General features: G+C 42.7%; 1 protein-coding gene across 7 annotated transcripts in view; it reads right to left on the bottom strand.

Moving 5' to 3' along the window:
• Positions 1–23,717, bottom strand: part of DOCK5 (dedicator of cytokinesis 5) — a 235,651-nt gene that overhangs the window by 176,378 nt on the left and 35,556 nt on the right. For all 7 annotated transcript variants that reach the window (XM_031669440.1, XM_031669441.1, XM_031669442.1 and 4 more), the window contains exon 2: positions 85–168. In XM_031669440.1, the coding sequence (XP_031525300.1) occupies positions 85–168 (84 nt within the window). The remainder of the gene's footprint in view (positions 1–84; positions 169–23,717) is intronic.

The following is a 23,717-nucleotide window of genomic DNA, read 5'->3' as shown; positions in this document are numbered from 1 at the left end:
ATGTTTACTCAAAGTGCCTTTTTAATAAGTAACTCACATTGTTTTTCCCCTGCCCTCGTCTGGCAAAAGGCCAGCCAGACTTACCCTCGTACATCTCCAGGATGTGAACTGTGTCGCCAATCTGCAAGGAGAGCTCCACATCTTGAGAAGCATTGTAGTTATAGATCGCTGGAAATGAGAAATAAAAAAGGCAAATTAGAATGCATGTCACTTGGCCAGGCGCAGTGGCTCACGCCTATAATCTCAGCATTTTGGGAGGGCGAGGTGGGTGGATCACGAGGTCAGGAGTTCAAGACCAGCCTGGCCAAGATGGTGAAACCCCATCTCTACTAAAAATACAAAAATCAGCTGGGCGTGGTGGCAGACGCCTATAATCCCAGCTACTTGGGAGGCTGAGGCAGGAGAATTGCTTGAACCTGGGTAGCAGAGACTGCAGGGAGCCGAGATCAAGCCACTGCACTCCAGCCTGGGCGATAAAATGAGACTCCATCTCAGAAAAAAAAAAAAAAAAAATACATGTCACTAAAGATACATGCAGGGGTTAGTGAACAATTCGCTCAACAAACAACTCTCTATTTAATAATTTCATGTGAATTAACCATTGTAAAGCAGAGAATGGATCCTCATTTCCCCCATCCAACAAATATTGATCAATTGCCTGCTACATATCACGAACTGTGTTAGAGACCAGTGATAGAGGGGCATATCACATCAACATGGCCCCGTCCCCAAGGAACTCAACAGTCTAGTGGAAGGAAGAAAGATATCAAATATATAATCACAGAAATAACTAGTTAAAGTTGTGGTAAGTGTTAGGAAAGAAACAATCAGGTTACAATGAGAATACATTGTGGGATTCTGTTGGTCAGTGCCCTTGTTCATCAGACAACAGCCAGCCTGCAAGAACACGGAACTAATGATCTCCAGGACACAGGCAAGCCATGTCCCGGCTTCCATAACACAGTATCTGATGGCAAAAGGCCACCTGTGAGGCCCATCCACCCTCCAGTGACAAACTGACACAGGGCACGGTGCAGGGATGGTGCCTGGCCCCAGCCCAAGGCACCCTGGGCAACTAGGTTTACCGCAGCACTTCCTAGTCAAGGTGACCTCAGCCACCACAGTCCTTAGAACTGGCAATGGCTGGGCCAGGTTGTGAAAAACGACAGACTAACTCATAACTCAAAAAAAGAAGACAACCCAATTTTAAGACAGGCCAGAACTTTGAACAGATATTCTGCCAAAAAGTATGTATGAATAGCTAACAGGCACATGAAGAGATGTTCGACATTATTAGTCATGGGGAAATACCAATTAAAACCACAGTGAAATACCACTCCACACCCACTAGAATGACTGTGATCAAGAAAAAAGAAAAGGCAGACAAATGGCAAGAATGTGGAAAAACTAGAACTCTCCTGCATTGCTGGTAGGAATGTAAAATGGTACAGCCCCTTCTGAAAACAGTTGGGCAACTTCTCAAAAGTTAAACATAAATTTACCATAGGTCCTAGCAATCCATTCCTAGGTACCTACAAAGACAAATGAAGCCATGTGTCTACATAAGAACCTCATGTGAATGTTCAGAGCTGTGGTGGTGGGCTGTAAAGGTGCCCCCCACAAAATAAATCCACATCAAATCCCTGGAACCTGTGTATGTTACCCTGTAAGGCAAAAGAGTTGATAAGGGATTTTTTTTTTTTTTAATTATACTTTAAGCTCTGGGATACATGTGCAGAACATGCAGGTTTGTTACATAGGTATACACGTGCCATGGTGGTTTGCTGAACCCATCAACCCATCATCTACATTAGGTATTTCTCCTAATGCTATCCCTCCCCTAGGCCCCCAGCCCCTGACAGGCCCCGGTGTGTGATGTTCCCCTCCCTGTGTCCCTGTGTTCTCATTGTTCAACTCCCACTTATGAGTGAGAACATATGGTGTTTGATTTTCTGTTCCTGTGTTACTTTGCTGAGAATGATAGTTTCCAGCTTCATCCATGTCCCTGCAAAGGACATGAACTCATCCTTTTTTATGGTTGCATAGTATTCCATGGTGTATATGTGTCACATCTTCTTTATCCAGTCTATCATTGATGGGCAGTTGGGTTGGTTCCAAGTCTTTCCTATTGTGAATAGTGCTGCAATAAACATACATGTGCATGTGTCTTTATAGTAGCATGATTTATAATCCTTTGGGTATATACCCAGTAATGGGATTGCTGGATCAAATGGTATTTCTGGTTCTAGATCCTTGAGGAATCGCCACACTGTCTTCCACAATAGTTGAACTAATTTACACTCCCACCAACAGTGTAAAAACATTTCTATTTCTCCACATCCTCTCCAGCATCTGTTGTTTCCTGACTTTTTTTTTTTTTTTTGAGACAGAGTCTCTCTCTGTTGCCCAGGCTGGAGTGCAGTAGCACAATCTCGGCTCACTGCAACCTCCACCTCCCGGGTTCACACCATTCTCCTGCCTCAGCCTCCCCAGTAGCTGGTACTACAGGTGCCCACCACCATGCCTGGCTAATTTTTTTTTTGTATTTTTAGTAGAGATGGGGGGGTCTCACGGTGTTAGCTAGGATGGTCTCGATCTCCTGACCTCGTGATCCACCTCAGCCTCCCAAAGTGCTGCGATTACAGGTGTGAGCCACCACGCCTGGCCTCCTGACTTTTTAATGATCATCATTCTAACTGGCGTGAGATGGTATCTCACTGTGGTTTTTATGTGCATTTTTCTAATGGCCAGTGACAAGAATTTTGAGAGGAGTTGTCTTCCCTGAATTATCATGGTGGCCTTAAAAAATGCAATCACAGATATCTTTACAAGAGAGAAAGAGAGAGAGCTGAGAGGACACACTGGAGAGAAGCTGACGTGTAGATGGAGGTTGAGATTGAACTGACATGACCGCAAGTCAGCAAAGGCCAGCATCCACCAGAAGCTGGAAGAAGCAAGGAATGGAATCTCCCTGAGGGTCTCCAGAGGGAGCACAGCCCTGTTAGTACCTTGACTCCCTAACTCCCATCTCCAGAACTGTGAGAGAATAAACCCCTACTGTCTTAAGACATCAAGTGTATAATTTGTCACAGCAGCCACTGAAATCTAGTACAGTAGCATTATTCACAATAGCCAAAAAAAATGGAAATAATTTATTAACTGATGGAAGGATACATGAAGTATGGTATATCCATGCAATGGAATACTATGCAGCAATGAAAAGAAATGGAATATAGACACATACTACAATGTGAATGAACCTCAAAACATTACACTAAAGGAAAGCAGCCAGATGCAAAAGACCACGTAGTTTATGATACCGTTTATTCAAAATGTCTAGAATTAAGCAAATCTATCAAAGGCAGTATAGGAGATTATTGGTTGCCTGGGGCTGTGAGGAGGGAATGGTGATTGACCACAAAAGGCCCTAAGGAGCTTCTTGGGGAGGTGAAAACATCCTAAAACTGGGTTGTGGTGATATTTACACAACTCTGTAAATTTACTAAAAATCATTAAATTATATGCTTAAAATGGGTGGATTTTATGGTATGTAAATTACACTTGATGGAAGCTGGGTTTTTTTTTAAGTAGATTTACTTCTTACTCTCACTCTACTGATGAGGGAACTACATCTTTCCAGGAAAAAAGAATCCCCTTAGAGATTCAGCTCTAGCCATGGTCTTGACAATTCAACGAACCCATAAGGCTCCCATCTCTGCAGGCCTGATGAGTGACCATCCACACTGATGAATGGATAGTCACTCAATCCATCAGTATATCCCACAGGGAAGAAAGGTGTCCCTGACATTGCCCGTAGCGGGTCTTGCCGGCTCTTCCCAGCTCTTCCCTGAGCCTGCAGTGCACCGTGCACCTGCAGCTTGGGTGATATCACAGTCAACCTATCAGTGAGCAGGGAGGAGCACATGTCCAGCCACCCGTTTTCCAGTGGCCTCTCCTTGACGAAGGAAGTCATCCAAGTAGAGCTCTCCTGCACTCCTGGCACAGAAGCCTGGACAAAGTATGTTGGAATTTATTTTACTATTGAGCTTATGGACTAGGCTATGAATTCACAACCAGGATTGGCTGGTGACACAGGTTAGGAGAAATCGCACGCGATTCAGAAGTAGGAGTAATTCTCAATTCCTAGACCTGCTCATAGATCACTGGGCCACCGATGCCATTCCACTAGAGTTCAACTCCTTCATTGGTCTGCTGGTTTACACGCATGCTCTGCCTGCTAGTCTGGTAGACCTCACATCCTTGATATCTCCTAGTCCCTATTCATGGCCTTGTACTGAAACGGTCCCTTCCATTGGCCCCCTTCTCAAATGAAAACAGGAAGTAGTGAGGTCACTGAGTCACAATGCATTGTGTAATGACCAAGCTTCACCTCTTCCTGGTTCCGGTCATTAGAAAAGTAAGCAGAAGCTCTCAAAGGTAGTACCTTGCTCTGGAAGCTCTAAACACAAACACCTACCAAGGACTGCTGGAAACACACACACACACACACACACACACACACACACACACACCCCAAAGACCGATTTGTTTGCTTAAAACCTAGATCTCTAAGCCTGACTCAAAACACCTCCAAAATTGTCCCAGCCCGTAATTATCCATCTTTGTCTCCATCTGCGAAATTCCAACCTACTCTCCAGTGAAGACTCACATGTTCTCCCCTAAATTCTGAGCTCAGTCCATGGTTTGTGTCTGCCTAGAACAAGGGCCTGTCTTGACTTCTTAACAATCCAAATTTCACATCCACAATTAAATTCAACAAATGGCTACTAGCTCCCGATTACCTGTATGGATCTCCTTCTTCCCTGACATTCCACAACAATTTTCCCTTCCAGTGCAGTTTGGGTTTTTAATCACAGACAATCTTGTGTAATTGTCTACCATCGATTAGAAGGAAACCCCTATGATTGCGGCTCTCATTACACATTACTTTTGTGTCTTTCTCATTACAAGGCACAGGCTTAGTCCCAGAGAAAGTACTCAAGGTATAATAATGACTTCAGAAAAGAATATATTTAAAAAGCACATATTTTTATTCTTTCTATAAAATCCATCAAAAAGTTCAGTTATTCACCACTTCTTCCCCAAACTCAAACACACTTCTGCTTTCTTCCAGAGCAGAAGCTGTGGTTTCCCATCACTCAAGAAAGGGTTACTAAAATCACTTCTCCACCCATTTGGTTTATCACAAGAGAGAATCTGCCTCTCCAACCTAAGCTTTCAAAGAGATTAATGTTAGAAACACATCCCTTCAACAACGCCTTTCACTGGAGTGAAAAGGCAACTCGCATAGGAGGATGTTTCAGGCCAATCCATTCCATGTCTCAAGCAAAGCAAACAAGATTTTGTTCACTATAGCTACATTTTCATCTATTCCATTCTAACTTTGGCTTTTGTAGTATGCTCCTCTATATTTTGATAGAGTCTTGGGTTTCACGCTGAGGACTGGGAGTGTAGGGTTGATCCTGGTCCACTGCAGCTCTCAGCCTTCCGGTTTATTCTTCCTGCTTCTGCTTCCTGAGAAGTTGATCATAGGGCGCCCACTCAGCCCGCCATTTTTTGTATTTTACTAGAGACGGGGTTTCACCGGGTCCATATCTTAATATACCTCATATTTCCAGTGTATTTTATAGTTCACTTTCATATATATCTTAGTAACTGTATAGAGTGGATACCAGGTGTCACATTATTTAATGGGGAAGCTGAGACTCAGAAGGGTTAAACCCAGCTTGGGAGCAGCAAAGCTGTTATAAAGGTGGTCTGTTCATCACATTTGACCAAGTCAGTCCATAATGGTGAAGATATGCCCTGGAATAGCCCAGAAACAAAGAGAAGAGCCTAGATTTCTCTCTTTAAATGACCGTCCTACTTCCCAAACCAAGCTTTCTCATACACATCAGTGACTGATGATCACATTGTCTACTAGTCTGATGCTATTTCAAGAAAGAATGAGAATACAACTAATGCACTTGGTGGGCCCATAGTTTCTTTCTAGAACATGAATAGCTGTTATAGAGAAAGCTACAGAGATGGGAAACCAAGAAAAACTTCAGGGTAAACAAAACAGATTCAAGACTCAACTTTATCACTTACACAATGCATGACCCTGAATGAGCTACTAAGTCTGGGCCTCAGTTTCTTATCTGTAAAGCAGGATTGGCTTTAAAGACCCCTCTGGCTCTAATGTCTTCTGATTCACGGGGTAATGAGAAGAGGCAAAAGAAACAAGTGCCATTTTTGAACCGGCAGGCACCACCACAAACTCTTGTTTTGACTGAGGAAATTAAACAAGAACCGGGAGTTGCTGTACATACGTTGCCTCGCTGGCAGCCATGAACAGCATTGGGAAAGACAAATTGCTGGAATTCTTCCCTAAGCAGCTTACTGTTTATAACAGGAAAGTATAATTTTGCAGAGCCAAGTAGACAAGACAAAATAGTTTGCATTTTACTGAATCCTTGATTTGGCTCTTTCTTTTAAACCAGGCTTACAGAAGAGAAGAAAACTGAAGTCCTGGGATTATGCAATAAGAAACCAACAGAACAGACTTACTGGCTGCAAACTGAGTGATCAGTTATGACAATGAAAAGTCTGTAGCTAGTAAGTAAATTTATTTTTATTTTTATTATTTTTTTGAGACAGGGACTCACTCTATCAACCAGGCCAGAGTACAGTGGCACAATCATGGGTCACTGTAGCCTTGACCTCCCCAGGCTCTGGTGATCCTCCTGTCTCATTCCCCCAAGTACCTAGGACTACAGGCATGTGCCACCACACTTGGCTAATTTTTTTATTTTTTTTTTGTAGAGATGAAGTTTCACCATGTTGGCCAGGCTGGTCTTGAACTCCTGGACTCATGTGATCCACCCACCTTGGCCTCCCAAAATGCTGAGATTACAGGCATGGGACACCCAGCCCTGCCAAGTAATGAATATTTCTAATGAATGAGATTATTTCATGAATCCTCAAATTACAATCCCCTGAAGAACAGCCACAACATTATATTTTTTATTGGTCACCTGATAGAATTTACAAAAGAAAGATCCAGCAAACACAAAATGAGATCCCAATTGGAGGCGTATATCATTCATAATATTCCAAAGAAGATTATGGCCAGGCACAGTGGCTAATGCCTGTAATCCCAGAATTTTGGGAAGCCGAGGCAGGTGGATAACTTAAGGTCAAGAGTTCGAGACCAGCCTGGCCAACATGGTAAAACCCCATCTCTACTAAAAATACAAAAAAGAAAAATTAGCTGGGCATGGTAGTGCATGCCTGTAATCCCACCTACTCAGAAGACTGAAGCAGGAGAATTGCTTGAACCTGGGAGGCAGAGCTTGCAGTGAGCCAGCATCGCACCACTGCACTCCAGCCCGGGCAACAGAGTGAAACTCTGTTTCAAAAAAAAAAAAAAAGATGGTTACAATTCTTCTTTTCCATTATGATCTTGATGTGCCTAGCTTCAGATATGCATTCTATAAAAACTAAAGAGGCACAACTCATCTTTGATCTTCATCTTGGCTTTCCTGCAGTGATATCCTAGAAGGCCAGATTTCATTTTCTTGTGCTCTTTAATTACACTGTACTATAAGGACTAGAAAATCATATTCAATAATAGGTATAACACCAAGAAGTCAAATCTGTGGTTTTAGGCTGATAATTATAAGGAGGTTCCAAATCGGTCTTTCTACGATGAGATGACCATCACGCCATCTCTCTGTTCAGATCTATCCAGGACAGGGGCTATCAGGTTAGGACATCAGTTCTATTTCTCACCAACAGCACTCCTTAAGAGCAAGCTCTCACAGGATTCTTAACTTCATTTTCTAGATAGTTTAGGAGAACAGAGAATTTGATAATCAATGCATTGATTACTATTTAGAAATCTCTATCTTGGTTGGGTGCAGTGGCTCATGTCTGTAATTCCAGCACTTTGGGAGGCCGAGGCAGGTGGATCACTTGAGGCCAGGAGTTCAAGACCAGCCTGGTCAACATGGTAAAACCCAGTCTCTACTAAAAATATAAAAATTAGACAGGCATGGCAGCACGCACCTGTAATCCAAGCTACTTGGGAGGCTGAGGCACAAGAATCGCTTGAACCCAGAAGGCAGAGGTTGCAGTGAGCTGAGATCACGCCACTGCCTTCCAGCCTGCATGACAGTGAGACTCTGTTTCAAAAAAAAAAAGAAAAGAAAAGAAAAAAATCTCTATCTTGAAGATTATATATATTTGTGAAGGGAATAGGTAAATATCTTGAACTGGAGGGACATTTCTCAGATATAAACTCAAATATTGTTTCTTGATTGCCTCACTGGCAGCAAGTGATGACTTAGAAGCCACCTCATTTACATGAATATGGGATTAAATTTACATGAAATGCTTACAGCAGGAAAGCAGAAACAAGGCAATTTGAAACTACAGAACAAGGGCCCAGCATGGTGGCTCACGCCTGTAATCCCAGCATTTTGGGAGGCTAAGTAGGAAGATTGCTTGACCTCAGGAGTTCGAGCCCAGCCTGGGCAACATAGGGAGACCCTGTCTCAAAAAATAATAAAAATCAACCAGGCATAATGGTGTGTGCCTATGGTCCCAGCTACCCGAGAGGGTAAGGTGGAAGGATTGCTTGAGCCCGGGAGGTCCAGGCTACAGTGAGCTGAGATTGTACCACTGCACTACCTAGGTGACAGCAAGACCCAGTCTCAAACAAACAAACAAACACAAAATTACAGAACAAAAAGTCTGAGGTGTATAATCATGAGTTTTTTCCCCACAGCTTCCTCATCTGAAAAAGGGAGGCAACAGTACATTCTTCCTATGGTTTTGTGAAGCCCCAAAAGGAGAATTTGCGCAGGGCCGAAATGATGACTAACACCTGGCAGACAGTGAGTAAAGAGCAGTCTCCTCCCCTCCACTCCTTCCCCTTTCTTGCCCTGTCCAGCTTCCCATTCAGGACATGGAGACAGCTACATCCTCAAAGATGGACACTACCCTCTCATCAATAAACCAGTGGGAGTCGGTCAATGAAAACAGTGAATCAGAAAGGACTGGAGAGGAGAGGTCACAGAACAAATCAGCCTCAATGGTCCTTCCAAGGCAACAGTTGACGGACAATGAAATACAGGTGTCCTTGATTAGAGCAAAGCCATTGTATTGCAGGCAGCTAAATCCAGAGCTCCTCTAAGAAGCAGCACCAGGCGCAGGGAATATTTTAATGTATTCTCCATTGCTTGCTCTCCCTTCCAAGCATCTCTGCAACAATTCAATGAGGAACCAGGGTATTATTCAGAATACTAAAGATGGCCTTGGTCATGTACTCACTACAGGACCCTCAGGCTGTATATAATATCAAAGGTACACATGCTAATGTTATTCATGCCTATAGTTCTATTAGTCTCCATTTTCCTCAATGAGTGTCTTCCTTATTAAGCAAAATAGGAAGAAGTAAAACAGAAAAAAATCTGACAACAACTATTGCAGGGCTTTAAGGAAAATAGCTCACTACCCAGCCCAGAACATCTTTTCCAAAGCAAATAAAGTTTTCTGATCAGGTTCTTCTTGGTACACATCCTTATTAAACCAAAGGTGAACAGATCTAAATTAAGATGGTCACATCTAAGACTCTGTTGAGCTAAGACTCTGTTACAGACAGAAATCATCACTGAAGAATAGAGAATCTGAAGATAAATGCCAGAGGTTACCGTGGAATCTAGAAAAAGCACTTTTAAATGATAGTCGAGGATGTCACCAATTATTTTCACCATATCTACATGAATGAGACAAACACATTTCACTGAGAAAAGTAATGATCCCCAAACAGGCTACAAAAGTCTTTACTTTGACAATATCAACTTAAAAATGCAAGTACAATAGCAGCTTCCAGCCCTGGGTCAGTCTGAGGACAAGCTCTTACTTGACTCCTTTAACCTCTGGATCCTACTCAGGAGGATTTTAGAATTGAATCTCAACTTCTTGGGTATTTATACATGCCAGAATCACACCCTACTTAAATTGCAGTGAGGAAACAGAAGAATAGGACATGTGTCCATACACATGTGTGTGAAGTTCAAAGTGACAGACCTGATGTGATTATTTCACATGTCTGCATCAAAACATCTCTTATGGCCGGGCGTGGTGGCTCACGCCTGTAATCCCAGCACTTTAGGAGGCCAAGACAGGCGGATCACGAGGTCAGGAGATCGAGACCATCCTGGATAACATGGTGAAACCCCATCTCTACTAAACATACCAAAAAAAGAAAAAGTTGGCTGGGTATGGGGGCGGATGCCTGTAGTCCCAGCTACTTGGGAGGCTGAGGCAGGAGAATGGCGTGAACCTGGGAGGTGGAGCTTGCAGTGAGCCGGCCATTGTACTCCAGCCTGGGCGACACAGCGAGACTCCATCTCAAAAAACAAAACCAAATAAACAAACAAACAAAACAAAAAAAAAAACACCATCTTATGTACCCCATAAACATATACACCTTCTATGTACTTATAAAAATTAAAAACAAAACAAAATTTTTTAAAAAGTGAAGCACTAAAAAATAACTACAATTTTAAAAAGGAAAGAAAAGTAATAGACCAAGGTGAACAAAATTATAGCTGTGCCATTGAAGATATTTTCCATGCTGTGGCCAAAAAAACTACCATCCTGAACTTTAGGGCAAGTGATTCAATCTTTGCAGGCTTCTGCTCCCTCATCAGTAAAGCGAGCTTGTGTTTGACCTAACTCTTCTGGTTAAGAATAAAACGAGAAGAAACAAAAACGAGCAATTATTGCTTATGTCTTTGGAACCAAGATCTTTCAGCAGCAAAGACAAGTACACAATCAAAAAAGTTAACTGATTCTGGGACGATGTGGGTTGGAAATATCAGTTTGAATTTGAGATTTTTTCTACCTAAAAAATACATATTTCGGCCGGCTGAGGTGGCTCAAGCCTGTGATCCCAGCACTTTGGGAGGACGAGACGGGCGGATCACAAGGTCAGGAGATCAAGGCCATCCTGGCTAACATGGTGAAACCCCGTCTCTACTAAAAATACAAAAACTAGCCGGGAGTCGTGGCGGCACCTGTAGTCCCAGCTACTCGGGAGGCTGAGGCAGGAGACTGGCGTGAAACTCGAGGTACGGAGCCGCAAGTGAGCTGAGATCCCCGCCACTGCACCCAGCTTGAGATAGAGGATTCTGCTCTGGGGTAAGACATATTTCACTCCATTTGTTGCTCCAGGTGGAATTAGGGAACCAAACTCATCAGGGACCAGATGAATTATCCTGCTTTAAGCATTAAAAATCCAAAATGTATACTATATTACTTGGTTTTCAGACACTGAACAGCAGGCAATGTGGGGAGTGACACCTGAGAGGAGAGAAACAGATGAATGAAATCTACACCTGCCTGCACTTACTGCTGAAACAGGGTTTCCAGGCTATTGTGCAGGCAGCCAGTGGTCACTCTGAGACCAAGAAAGACAGTGGAGAATTCAGGGGGGTCAAGGTGGCTAGAATGTGCAGGGCAGAGAACCAGAGAGAAGAGGGCTGCTCAGAGAGAGTGCTGGAGATGTGTAGAAGGTTCCCCGAGTCTTTCGCTGATTACTGGTCAGTGCATGCGTGTGAAAATACCCGAGGCTAAGAAAAACATCACTGGGAAAGAGCAAGAGGCATTGTTCCCAACCCACACACATGGATGAGAACAGCTTACAGATCTCACAACCAGAGTAGAGAAAGCTTGGAATACGAGGGTACTGGGCTGAGAGATCAGAAGGGTACTGAGTACTCGGCAGTGCAGTGTTACGGACTGAATGTTTGTCTCCTGTCTCCCTAAGTGTTTATGTTGAAATCTATGCCCATGGTATTAGGTATCAGGAGGTGGACTTTTGGGAGGTAATTAAGTCATGAGGGTGGAGCTCTCAGGAATGGGATTAGTGCCCTTACAAAAGACCCCAGAGAGCTCACTTGCCCTTTTTGCACCAGGCGAGGAGACAGTGATAAGTTGGCAGCCTGCAAACCAGAAGATGGTCCTCACCAGAACCTGACAATGCTGGAACCTTGACCTTGGACTTCCAGCTGCCAAAACTGTGAGAAATGTATTTCTGTTGTTTATTAGCCACCCAGTCTATGAGACTTTGTTATAGCACTCCAAATAGACTTAGACATGTAGCCAAACTGGCCCCAGAATAAAGGCTGTGTTGGTCCTGCATAACAAAGCTTAAATGCAAACCTTGAATAAATTTCCCAACAACTAGCTAAGCCTTGTTCTGCACTGCCTTGCATCTGCATTGAAGAACAAGGCTCAAACTACCAAGAGGATTAAATTCACATCTGACATCTGGTTCAAGATTACCAAGCAGCCAAAGAAGAAGAAAAATATTATTCATAGTTAGGAGAAAAGAGACTTTCAGAAAAAGACTCAGAAATGACATAGATCAGGCAACAGAACAAGTCCCAAATAATTTAAAAGGATGAAAATCATACAAAGCATTTTCTTTGACTACAATGGAATTGAATTATCAATTAGTATCAGAAAGATACTTAGGAACTCTCAAAATATTTGAAAACTAAATACACACCTCTAAACCTGAGGAACATTCCAATATCAACATCACCCAACATATTATGATGAAAAAAGGAAAACAATATGATCATTTCAATAGACACAGAAAAGGCATTTGGTAAAATCTGATCTCTATTCATAATAAAAATCTGTCAGCAAAGTAGGAAAAAAAACCCATGATACACATATAGCAAACACCATAATGAACTGTTAAATATTAAATGTGCTCCCCTAATACCAGGTACAAGGCAAGGATATCTGCTTGAATCACTCTATTTCACATTTTAAGGGTGGGTCTAGCTAGTGCAATAAGGTAAGAAAAAGAAATAAAAGGCATGTTAATTAGAAAGGATAACACAAAATTGTGTTTATGAGCAAATACCATGATCATCTATATAGAAAATCTTAAGGCATTCGCAAAAAAAAAAGTTACTACAACTAATATGTGAGTTTTTAGGGAGGTTTTAGGGCCCAATTTTTTTGCTCAATGTATAAGAATCCATTGCATTTCTCTATACTACAACAAACAATATGAAATTGCTTGGTTATGATAAAAAGTGCATTTCTTCCCATGAAGTGCAGGTGTAGTAATCTGAAGACTGCTGCCCCAGAGAAACACTTGCACAAGTGTACCAGGAAATACGTACAAGAAAATTCACGGAAGCACTGTGTGTGACAGCCCTTTGAAACGGGAATCACCCGCCATGTCCACGGAAAGAAAAACGGATAAATAAATTATGGCATATTCGGACAGAGAATTCTACATGGCAGGGAAAAGGAGTGCAGGCATGACACTAACAGAATGTAGAGCAAATTAAAATATTATATAAAAATATACACAGGATGCCTTTACATACAATACCAAATCTTACAAAACTAAGTGAACTGACTTTGCATATACATATGTGTATGTATGATAAAACTACAGGAACAAAAGGAGGAAATGAAACACACTAATCTGAGGGTATGTTTACACCCAGGGTGGGGTCAAGCTGTCAGAAATTAGGGAAGAGCAAGAGTATAGGATTAACATACTGAGAATCATGTTTTTGCAATTCATTTGACAGAGATATGCAGGTACTTTTATTACTGTTTTTATTCATACTCTTCGCAAATGGCGTAATTTTTTTTTTTTTTTTTTTTTGATACCGAGTCTCACACCATCGCCCAGGCTAGAGTGCAGTGGTGCCATCTTGGCTCAATGCAACCTCCCCTTCTCAGGTTCAAGTGATTCTCCTGCCTCAGCCTCCCAAGTAGCTGGGATTACAGGTGTGTATCACCACGCCTGGCTAATTTTTGCATTTTTAGTAGAGACAGGGTTTCACCATGTCGGCCAGGCTGGTCTCAAACTCCTGGTCTCAAGCAATCCTCCCAGTTTGGCCTCCCAAAGTGCTGGGGTTACAGGCATGAGCCACCATGCCCAGACTGGTATAAATATTCTTTATGCATTCAGTGTTTAATTAAAACAACAAAAACCAGTTAGATATTTATATATGTATGCAGGGGAGGATCACAATGACAAAAGAAAACCTGTTTACATAACTGATGGCACAAACCTACCTACGGGTATTATTCCAGTGGTTCGCAACATTTAGCACGCATCAGAATTACATGAGAGGCTTGCTCCAACACAGGCTGCGAGGTCCCAAACCTAGTTTCTGACTCAGTAGGTTGGAAATAAGGCCCAACAATGTGTGTTTGTAGCACATTCCCAGATATCACTGGTGCTCCTGCTTCAGAGATGACATTGTAAAACCCCTGCATTACTATATGTGAGCCTCATGCAAACCAGCAGAGAAGAAAGAGCTTATGGTCCTCATTTTACAAATAAAGAAACATAATCTCTGGGAGATTAAGAGGTCTGCAGTATTACATAATATTTAATCACACCAGCTCAGGACTCAGACTGTTTATGTCCAACCCTGGCTCTATCCTTGCTGATTCTTACTGAAGGTAATTCTAGATCCAATTGCAGTTTTCACTTATAAGAAAACTATGACCCGAATAAAGTAGCTTGCTTAAAATCATACAGAGAATCAGAAGCAGTCTAGGATGAGCAAGTTGGAACCATTTTTTTCCAAGGGCCACATTAGTGATCTTTATAATAAATTTTACCCTGTATTAAAGTATACTTTTAAAGTAAACAATAAAAACAGTTTACCTTCTTCATTTATATATATAAGCGACCAAATAAAATTTTCGTTTTGAGATACAATTGGTTGCAATCAATTCAAAGCAAAGACAGGAAAAATTCTTTTCAATCTCATTTCTTCTTCCAGTCTGAAGAAAGGTAAATCAGTATTTCTATTAATTAATTTTAGAAGAAATGAAAACTTAAATTCACCTGAACTGCACGTTTTTGGGTTTTTTGTTTGTTTGTTTGTTTGTTTTGATACGGAGTCTAGCTTTGTTGACCAGGCTGGAGTGCAGGGGCACGATCTCAGTTCACTGTAATCTCCGCCTCCCAGGTTCAAGAGGTTCTCCTGCCTCAGCTCCTGAGCATCTGGAATTATAGGTGACCACCACCATGCCCAGCTAATTTTTGTATTTTTAGTAGAGATGGGGTTTCACTATGTTGGTCAGGCTGGTTTCAAACTCCTGACCTCAGGTGATCTGCCTGCCTCGGCCTCCCAAAGTGCTGCGATTACAGACTTGAGCCACTGCACCTGGCTCCTAGTAATTTAAGTCAAGAAATGTATGTGTGGCATTCTTTCTGGTTCTTGCATCTGTGACTTTTTGTTGCCTTCAAGTTCAACTGAGTTTAAAATTCTTGCATCAAAATTTTTTTTGTTGTTTGATTTTTTGGTAGAGAGGAGGTCCTACTACATTGCCCAGACTGGTCCTGAACTCCTGGGCTCAAGTGATCCTCCTGTCTTGGCCTCCCCAAGTGCTGGGATTACAGGTGTGGAGACACTGTGCCCAGCCCACAATTTTTTGTTGTTGTTGTTTAAAAGATTGAAAGAAGAACCAAGAAAACAGACACACATTATGTTCTTGTAAGAAAAAAAGTAATCTTACAAAGAGTTCAAGTCTCTAAATAAAACACAGACCAAATTAAATTCTAATTGAAATAAAAAAGGTTTTTAGAAAATGATACAAAAAAAAAGCGTAATAAAATGTATCTGGAAGAATAAACGTGTGAAAAAAGTTAAAAAATAGTTTAAAATAGCTTGAAAATGAAAAATTAAAGGGAGACTTGCCTCAGCATATTTATGTCAGGTTACCACCGCCATGGCAACACCTGGAAGTTACTGACCGTTTCCATGGCAACAACCCAATGACCCAGAAGCTGCAACCCTTTTTCTAGAAATTACTGCATACTCTGCCCCTTAATTTGTCTACTCCTCAAAGTGGTATAAATATGACTGTAGAACCAGAGCTGCCATTGTGCGCACACGGCCTATGGGGTAGCCACAAGTAACAGTCCCTCTGCCACAGCTGTACACTGCCACTTCAATCAAAGTCACTGTTTAACACCACTGGCTTGCCCTTGAATTCCATCCTGAGTGAAGCCAAGAGCCCTCTAGGTTAAGCCCCAATATGGGTACACACCTGCCCTGCATCACATATGGGTATTAAAATTGGACAAGGTGCAATAAAATTACATAATTTTTCTAAGTGGAGCAAAACTATGCTGAAATATCTTAGTATATTATGTTCTGATTTCATTAAATAATTAAATGTGTGTTTTGGCCGGGCGCAGTGGCTCAAGCCTGTAATCCCAGCACTGGGAGGCCGAGGCAGGCGGATCTGAGGTCAGGTCGAGACCATGCTACAGCTAGCCAAATTGAAACCCCGTCTCTACTAAAAAACAAAAATTAGCAGGCTGAGGTGGCAGGCTGGCCTGTGGTCCCAGCTACTCCAGGAGGCTGAGGGGAGAATAAGTGAACCCAGAGGCGGGCTGCAGTGAGCTGAGATCCGGCCACTGCACACTCCAGCCTGGAAGTGACAGAGACTCGTCTCAAAAAAAAATAATAATAATAATAATTAAATGAGTGTTTCAAAAACACAGAAAATGGCCAGGCATGGTGGCACACATTTGTAATCCCAGCACTTTGGGAGGCCAAGGCAGGCGGAGCACTTGAGCCCAGGAGTTTGAGACCAGCCTGAGCAACACGGCAAAAGCCCATCTCTACAAAAAAATTAGCCAGGTGTGGTGGTGCACGTCTGCGGTCCCAGCTACTCAGGAGGCTGAGGTAGGAGGATCACCGGAGCCTGGCAGGTGGAGGCTGCAGTGAGCCATGATCCTGCTACTGCACTCCAGCCTGGGCGACAGAGTGAGACCCTGTCTCAAAAAACAAACAACAACAACAACAAAGCACAGAAAAACATCTTCATGTCCATACTATAAATTATTAATGGGTGCTTAGAAAACTAGAGAAAGTATTATCTAATACTTTATAGTTTGCTTGATTTGTCATAAAACACAATGAAACATACAAATACATACACACACCAGATTATATGTAGTAGATTTAAATAGGATTAGAACCTCACTTGGTCTTTTTAAAATAACTAACAAATGATTTAAAAGTTCATAAGAAGGAAAAAGTATCTGAGACTTGACAACATTTTGAGAAGGGAAAAATGGCAAGGGATTTTGCTCCCAAGACATTAGAACTTTCTATAAGGTTTACATACCCAAAGCAATCTAGCACTGACACAGAAATTAAAAAAAAAAAAAATCACTGGAATCAAATTAGAAAATATCCAAAATGCATATAATTATGTATTTTAATTTAGTGGAAAAAATGATTTAATAAACACCATGGGTATAACTGGCTACTCACTTGAAAAAACAAAAATCAGACTCCGTATCTTCTATCACATCCAAAAAAATGCAAGTAATAAATTTATAAAAGCTACTCAACTTCCTAACTACATATATGAAAGATCACAGCAAGGCATTTTCCACCTGCAGATTAGGGTATATGGCCCTCGTGGGAGATCAGCAGTCAGGCTTCTCACAAAGTGTGATGTGAACCTGAGCTGCTCTGGTCTTTTTGGAAAATAATCCAGCACTACTCTTGACCTACCAATACTTTTTGAAATTCGGCCGAAGTCAGAACAACCACAATAAAAAGGTCATATGAATAAGGCTGTTTATTGCGACACTGTTTGTAGTGGCAACAAAACTGGAAGTAACCTGAAGGTTCAGAAAAAGGAAACATAAAATAAATCATGGTACACACATCCCATAGATAACTAATTGGTCACCTTCTCAAGGAAAGTGAGTCCGATCTGTATTTGCTGACCTGGAAAGATGTCCATGGTATGGATTTAAAACGTGGGGGCGCTGGGCACGGTGGCTCATGCCTGTAATCCCAGCACTTTGGGAGGCAGAGGCGGGCGGACCACGAGGTCAGGAGCCAGAGACCATCCTGGCTAACACAGTGAAACCCCATCTCTACTAAAAATACCAAAAATTAGCCGGGCGTGGTGGCGGCGCCTGCAGTCCCAGCTACTCCAGAGGCTGAGGCAGGAGAATGGCGCGAACCCGGGAGGCCGAGCTTGCAGTGAGCCGAGATCGCGCCACTGCACTCTAGCCTGGGAGGCAGAGCGAGACTCTGTCTCAAAAAATAAAAAATAAAAATAAAAAAATGGCGGGGGGGGGGAAGGTCAGGCATGGTAGCTTGCACCTGTAATCCCAGGCCTAGGCGGGCAGATCACCTGAGGTCAGGATTTTGAGACCAGCCTGGCCAACATGGTGAAACCCTGTTTCTACTAAAAATAGAAAAAATTATCCGGGCGTGGTGGCACAAGCCTATAATCCCAGCTACTCAGGAGGCTGAGGCAAGAAAATCACTTGAACCTGGGAGATGGAAGCTGCAGTGAGCCAAGATCATGCCACCTGCACTCCAGCCTGGGTGACAGAGTAAGACTCTGTCCAAAAACAAAAAAATGGTGGGAGAGAAGGAAGTTGCTGACTAGTGTATGTAATACGATCCTTTAAAAAATTATTTTAAAAGTAAACAAGAAGCAAAAAGCAGCCTATACACACATTTGGCAGGTATAAGCATTAAGACTAGTGTGGAGGATACATACTACCCTCTTTTTAAGTTTTATTTTACTTTTTTCTTAATTTATTTGTATGTTTATCTCTGTTTTAACTGATAAACAGATTCAATTTTTCTTGATTTTACCTGCTAAATGACTTCAGTGTTTTTTCTTAATTTTTAATTGTTGTAAAATACACATAGCATAACATTTAGCATCTTAAAGCATTTTCAATTGTACAGTTCAGTAGTGTTAAGTATAATCATATTGTAGTGCAACCAACCTCCAGAACTCTTTCATCTTGCAAAACTGTAACTTATACGCATTCAGCAATAACTCCCCATTCACTCTCCAGAATCCCACCTCCTGGTAACTCCCTTTTTACTTTCGGTCTCTATAAATCTGACTACTCTAGGGACCTCATATAAGTAGAACCACACCGTATCTTTTTGTCTGGTTTATTTCACTTAGCATAATGTCCTCAAGGTTCATCCATGTTGTACATTTGTCAGAATTCCCTTTTTTTTTTTGAGACGGAGTCTCGCTCTATCGCCCAGGCTGGAGCGCAGTGACGAGATCTCGGCTCACTGCAACCTCCGCCTCCTGGGTTCAAGTGATTCTCCTACCTCAGCCTCCTCAGTAGCTAGGACTACAGGCGCAGGTCACCACGCCCAGATCATTTTTGTAATTTTAGTAGAGACCAGTTTTCTTTTGAGGCGGAGTCTCGCTCTGCCTCCCAGTATGGAGTGCAGGGGCGCAATCTCATCTTACTGCAAGCTCTGCCTCGCAGGTTCACGCCATTCCTGCCTCAGCCTCCCGAGTAGCTGGGACTACAGGCGCCCGCCACCACGTCCAACTAATTTTTTGTCTTTTTAGTAGAGACAGGGGTTTCACCGTGTTAGCCAGGATAGCCTAGATCTCCTGACCTTATGATTCACCTGCCTCGGCCTCCCAAAGTGCTGGGATTACAGGCATGAGCCACCACGGCCAAATTTCCTTCCTTTTTGAGGCTGAATAATATTCCTTTGTATGTTCAGACCACATTTTATTTCTCCATTCATCTGTACACGGACAATTTTGTTGCTTCCATGTTTTGCTATTGTGAATGGTGCTGCTATGAACATGGGTATACAAATATCTCCTTCAGACCCTGCTTTCAGTTCTTTTGGATATACCTAGAAGTGGAATTGCCGGATCACATGGCAATTCTATCTTTAATTTTGTGAGGAACTACCACAATGTTTTCCATAGGGCCTGCACCATTTTACATTCCCACCAGCAGAGCACAAGATTTCCAATTTCTCCCCATCCTGGATGACCATTTATTTTGTTTTTTGTTTTTTGTTTTTGATAACAGCCATTCTAATGGATGTGAGGTGATATTTCATTGTGGTTTTGATGTGCATTTCCATACTGCTTAGTGGTGCTGAGAATCTTTTCATATGCTCATGGCCATTTACATATCTTCTTTGGAGTAATGTCTTATCAAGTTTTTTGCCCATTTGTTAATTGAGTTATGAGGTTTTTTGATGGTTAAGCTGTAGGGCAGATGAGTTTCTTAACATCAGTCTCCTGAGAAGGGTGCCAGGGTGGCCCAGAGTAGAGGTGGGGCCAATGAACACCGTAACTTTTCCTTTATACATTTCTGTATTATTTGATTTGTTATAAAACACATGGGGGTTGCCCTTCTGGCTGTTTTTATATCTAATGTGTTATAGGAAGAAAATATGATGCCACATCTTTCAATGCAGAGAAGAGCCTCAGGCCAACCCCTATAATTTCCAGTCCATCTTCCCTCAATCATATCTATTTTAAAGAAAAGCTTCTCTCCCCTAGTTGAAGTGTTCTTACTTCATTTGCACCTTTTCCAACTACAGGTTAGTAAGATTCAGAGTGACACACTTCCTTGCACTTTTTCTCATGGATATAAGAATGTCCATAATATGTGCCACATAGTGAAAAGGAGGTATTTGTTTACATACAGATAAGACAAAGAAGATTAGGGCCAGGCGCTGTGGCTCACGCCTGTAATCCCAGCACTTTGGGAGGCCAAGGTGGGTGGATCACTTGAGGCCTGGAGTTTAAGACCAGCCTGGCCAACATTTATATTCTCTACTAAAAATATAAAAATTAGCTGGGCGTGGTGGTGCCTGCCTGTAGTCTCAGCTACTCGGGCGGTTGAGGCAGAAGAATTGCTTGAACTCAGGAGGCAGAGGTTGCAGTGAGCTGAGATCACGCCACTGTGTTCCAGACTGGGCAAGACAGCAAGACTCTGTCTCAGAAAAAGAAAACAAAAAACAAAAACAAAGATTTGGAACTCAAGGATAGTATTTAAATGTGGAAAGCATGAAAAAAGGATAAAGTTAAAAATGCCTCATTCATCCATTCAACAAATATTAACTGAGTGCAACTTAGCCTTGTTCTCCTTGCTGGAGATACAGCAGTAAGTAAAACAGAAATTGGAGGTGACAAGTGCTGTACAAAATAGTACAAAGGGTGGTCAGGGAAACTGTGTTATGATAAGCCTCAGTTTTGACAGGTCATGAATTCAATGCTTCATCCATAAAGTATAGGGTCTCGCTGTTCAACAGAAATTTAATCTTAGAGAGATTTTAATAAAACTAAATAATCGTCTACCCAAAAGGGCCCAAATCCATCTTAACAAGTAAATGTGTACTCAACATATTTTTTTTACAAAAGAAAGTTATTTCTCTTGACAATAATAGCAAACCGTTCTTATCACTCCTCCTTATTTCATTTTTTATGCCCATTGTTGGTTGTATTAAAAATCCTGGCCAGTGCCAGAAGCAGTGGCTCACACCTATAATTCCAGCATATTAGGAGGCCAAAGCAGGAGGATCACTTGAGGACAGGAGTTGGAGACCAGGCTGAGCAGCAGTGCGAGACCTCATCTCTACAAATCATTAAAAAATTAGCTGAGTGCGGTGGCACACGCCTGTAGTCCCAGATACTCAAGAGGCTGAGGTGGAAGGATCACTCAACCCGGTGCTTCGGCGCAAGTGAGCCGACTGTGCCACTTTGGCGCCAGCCTGAACGGGTGGGGTGGGAGGGAAGGGAAGGGAAGGGAGGGGAGGGGAGGAGGCAGGAGGGGAAGCGAGGGAGGGAGGGAGGGAGGGGAGGCAGCATGGAAGGGAAGGAAGCAGCGGAAGGAAGGAAGGAAGGAAGGAAGGAAGGAAGGAAGGAAGGAAGGAAAGAGAGAGAAAAAACAAGCAAGCAAGCATTCTGGTTGGATGTGGTAGCTTGTGTCTATAATACCAGCACTTTGGGAGGCCCAGGTGGGAGGATTACTTGAGGCCAGGAGTTCAAGACCAGCCTGGGCAATGTAGTGAGACCTTATCTCTATATTTAAAATAAGGTTTCATATTTTAAAAAAAATAACCTTCACATATTACTATTCCCGGTCATAAAACATTCCAGCACATGTACTTTACGGGACTGAGACCCTGAATTACATATTCCCAATCTTAGCTCCCAGGTAAGCACTGGCTTGGAGTGTTGGATGGATTAATTTGTTCGTTCCAGTAGAACTTTCCATGGAAGCACTTCATGGGCACCTGGGCGAGCAGTACTCCAGATAGCATGAGAAGCCCTTTAGGAAGGGGGTTACTTGGGGTGTCATCTGCTGGGCAGGTAGCTGACAAGGGCACCAAGCGTGCCAGACACTTTGGGCAAATTTCACACACTTTGTCCTCACTGGACGATGGGAATCTGCTTGCAGGCTGGGAAATGCTGAGGACCCACAGCCTCTATGAAGGTCTCACCGAGCTGCCATGGGCCTGGTACTGGCTGAAGATGAGGACACACAGCCCAGAGCTGCCAGGAGCCCCTGCTGGCGTCAAGGAACAGGTAGAAGAAAGGGAGATTAGAAAGTAAGGAAGGATTTCTAACGTGCTCTACCTAAGTGTGTTAATGTGGCAATAATTATGATTCCTGGTCTTCATCCTATCAGATTAGAGGGTAAAAGAATGAATTTAGAGATCTTCTTACTTATTCTCATGGAACTCCTGTAAAACAGCTAGAGACGGCGCATATCACGCTTTTACTCACAGCTCAGAAAATAAAGGACCATCTGAGTCGGGGCCGGTTCAGGCCACCTGACTCCTAGGAGAGCTCTCATATCCCCCCAGCCTAGAAGTGAACATAATATGACCTGCTGAATTATATTTCCATTTATTTCAAAGACAGGTTTTGGGAACAATTGATAAGTGATAAGGCACGGCCCTCAAGAGTATGGTCTGCCTCTCAGATCCCGTTTGAAATAATATTGGAATTATTCAAAGACAGACAAATCCACAGCCACCTTAGAAAGCAAATCAAAGCATTAACCGTATGCCAGGACCTCGGGGAGAGTATGGTTCTATCTAATAACAGTGCAGAGTGGACCAGCAGGAAGAAAGCGAGATCGCCAACTCATCCTCTTTCCTTCAGAGAAAACAGAGCGTCCTAAACAGCAAAAACCCCTCGCAAAAAGCAATGCTCTCTGTTAACTCGCAGGGCTGAGAGCAGGAGAGAAGGTAAGATTCAGTGCACATTTCTTCACTCCCAAAGGCCCTGAAGGTGAGTCTTGGTTGGCACGGGTCAGCACAGGCCTGGCAGTGGGGAGCTGACACAATCAGCGTTACTATGCCATCCGGTGAGCCTGGACATGAACTCCAGCTCCAAGCACCCACTAACCATGGGACCCTGGACAGGCTATTACACTTCGTTAAGCCTTCATTTTCTCCTCTGCCAATGTGGGGAATAACTGTACACTTTATGCATGATTGCTGTGAGGATTAAATGAGATGAGAACAAAAAGTGCTCAGCATGGTCCCTGTAAGTACTCAACTAATGATGATGATGATGATGATGATGATGATGATGATGGGATGGTGATGGAGATGATGGTAGGTAGCAGAAGTACACTTTAAGATTTCACAGAATGGGCCAGGCGAAGTGGCTCACACCTATAATCCCAGCACTTTGGGAGGACAAGGCAGGCGGATCACAAGGTCAAGAGATCAAGACCATCTTGGCTAACTTGGTGAAAGCCCATCTCTACTAAAAATACAAAAATTAGCCAGGTGTGGTGGCAGGCACCTGTAATCCCAGCTACTCAGGAGGCTGAGGCAGGAGAATCGCTTGAACCCGGA

This window comes from Papio anubis, chromosome 8 (genome assembly GCF_008728515.1).
Source record: "Papio anubis isolate 15944 chromosome 8, Panubis1.0, whole genome shotgun sequence".
NCBI lineage: Eukaryota > Metazoa > Chordata > Mammalia > Primates > Cercopithecidae > Papio > Papio anubis.
The sequence above is the reverse complement of the archived record's forward strand: the minus strand, read 5'-3'. Positions and strand labels throughout refer to the sequence as shown.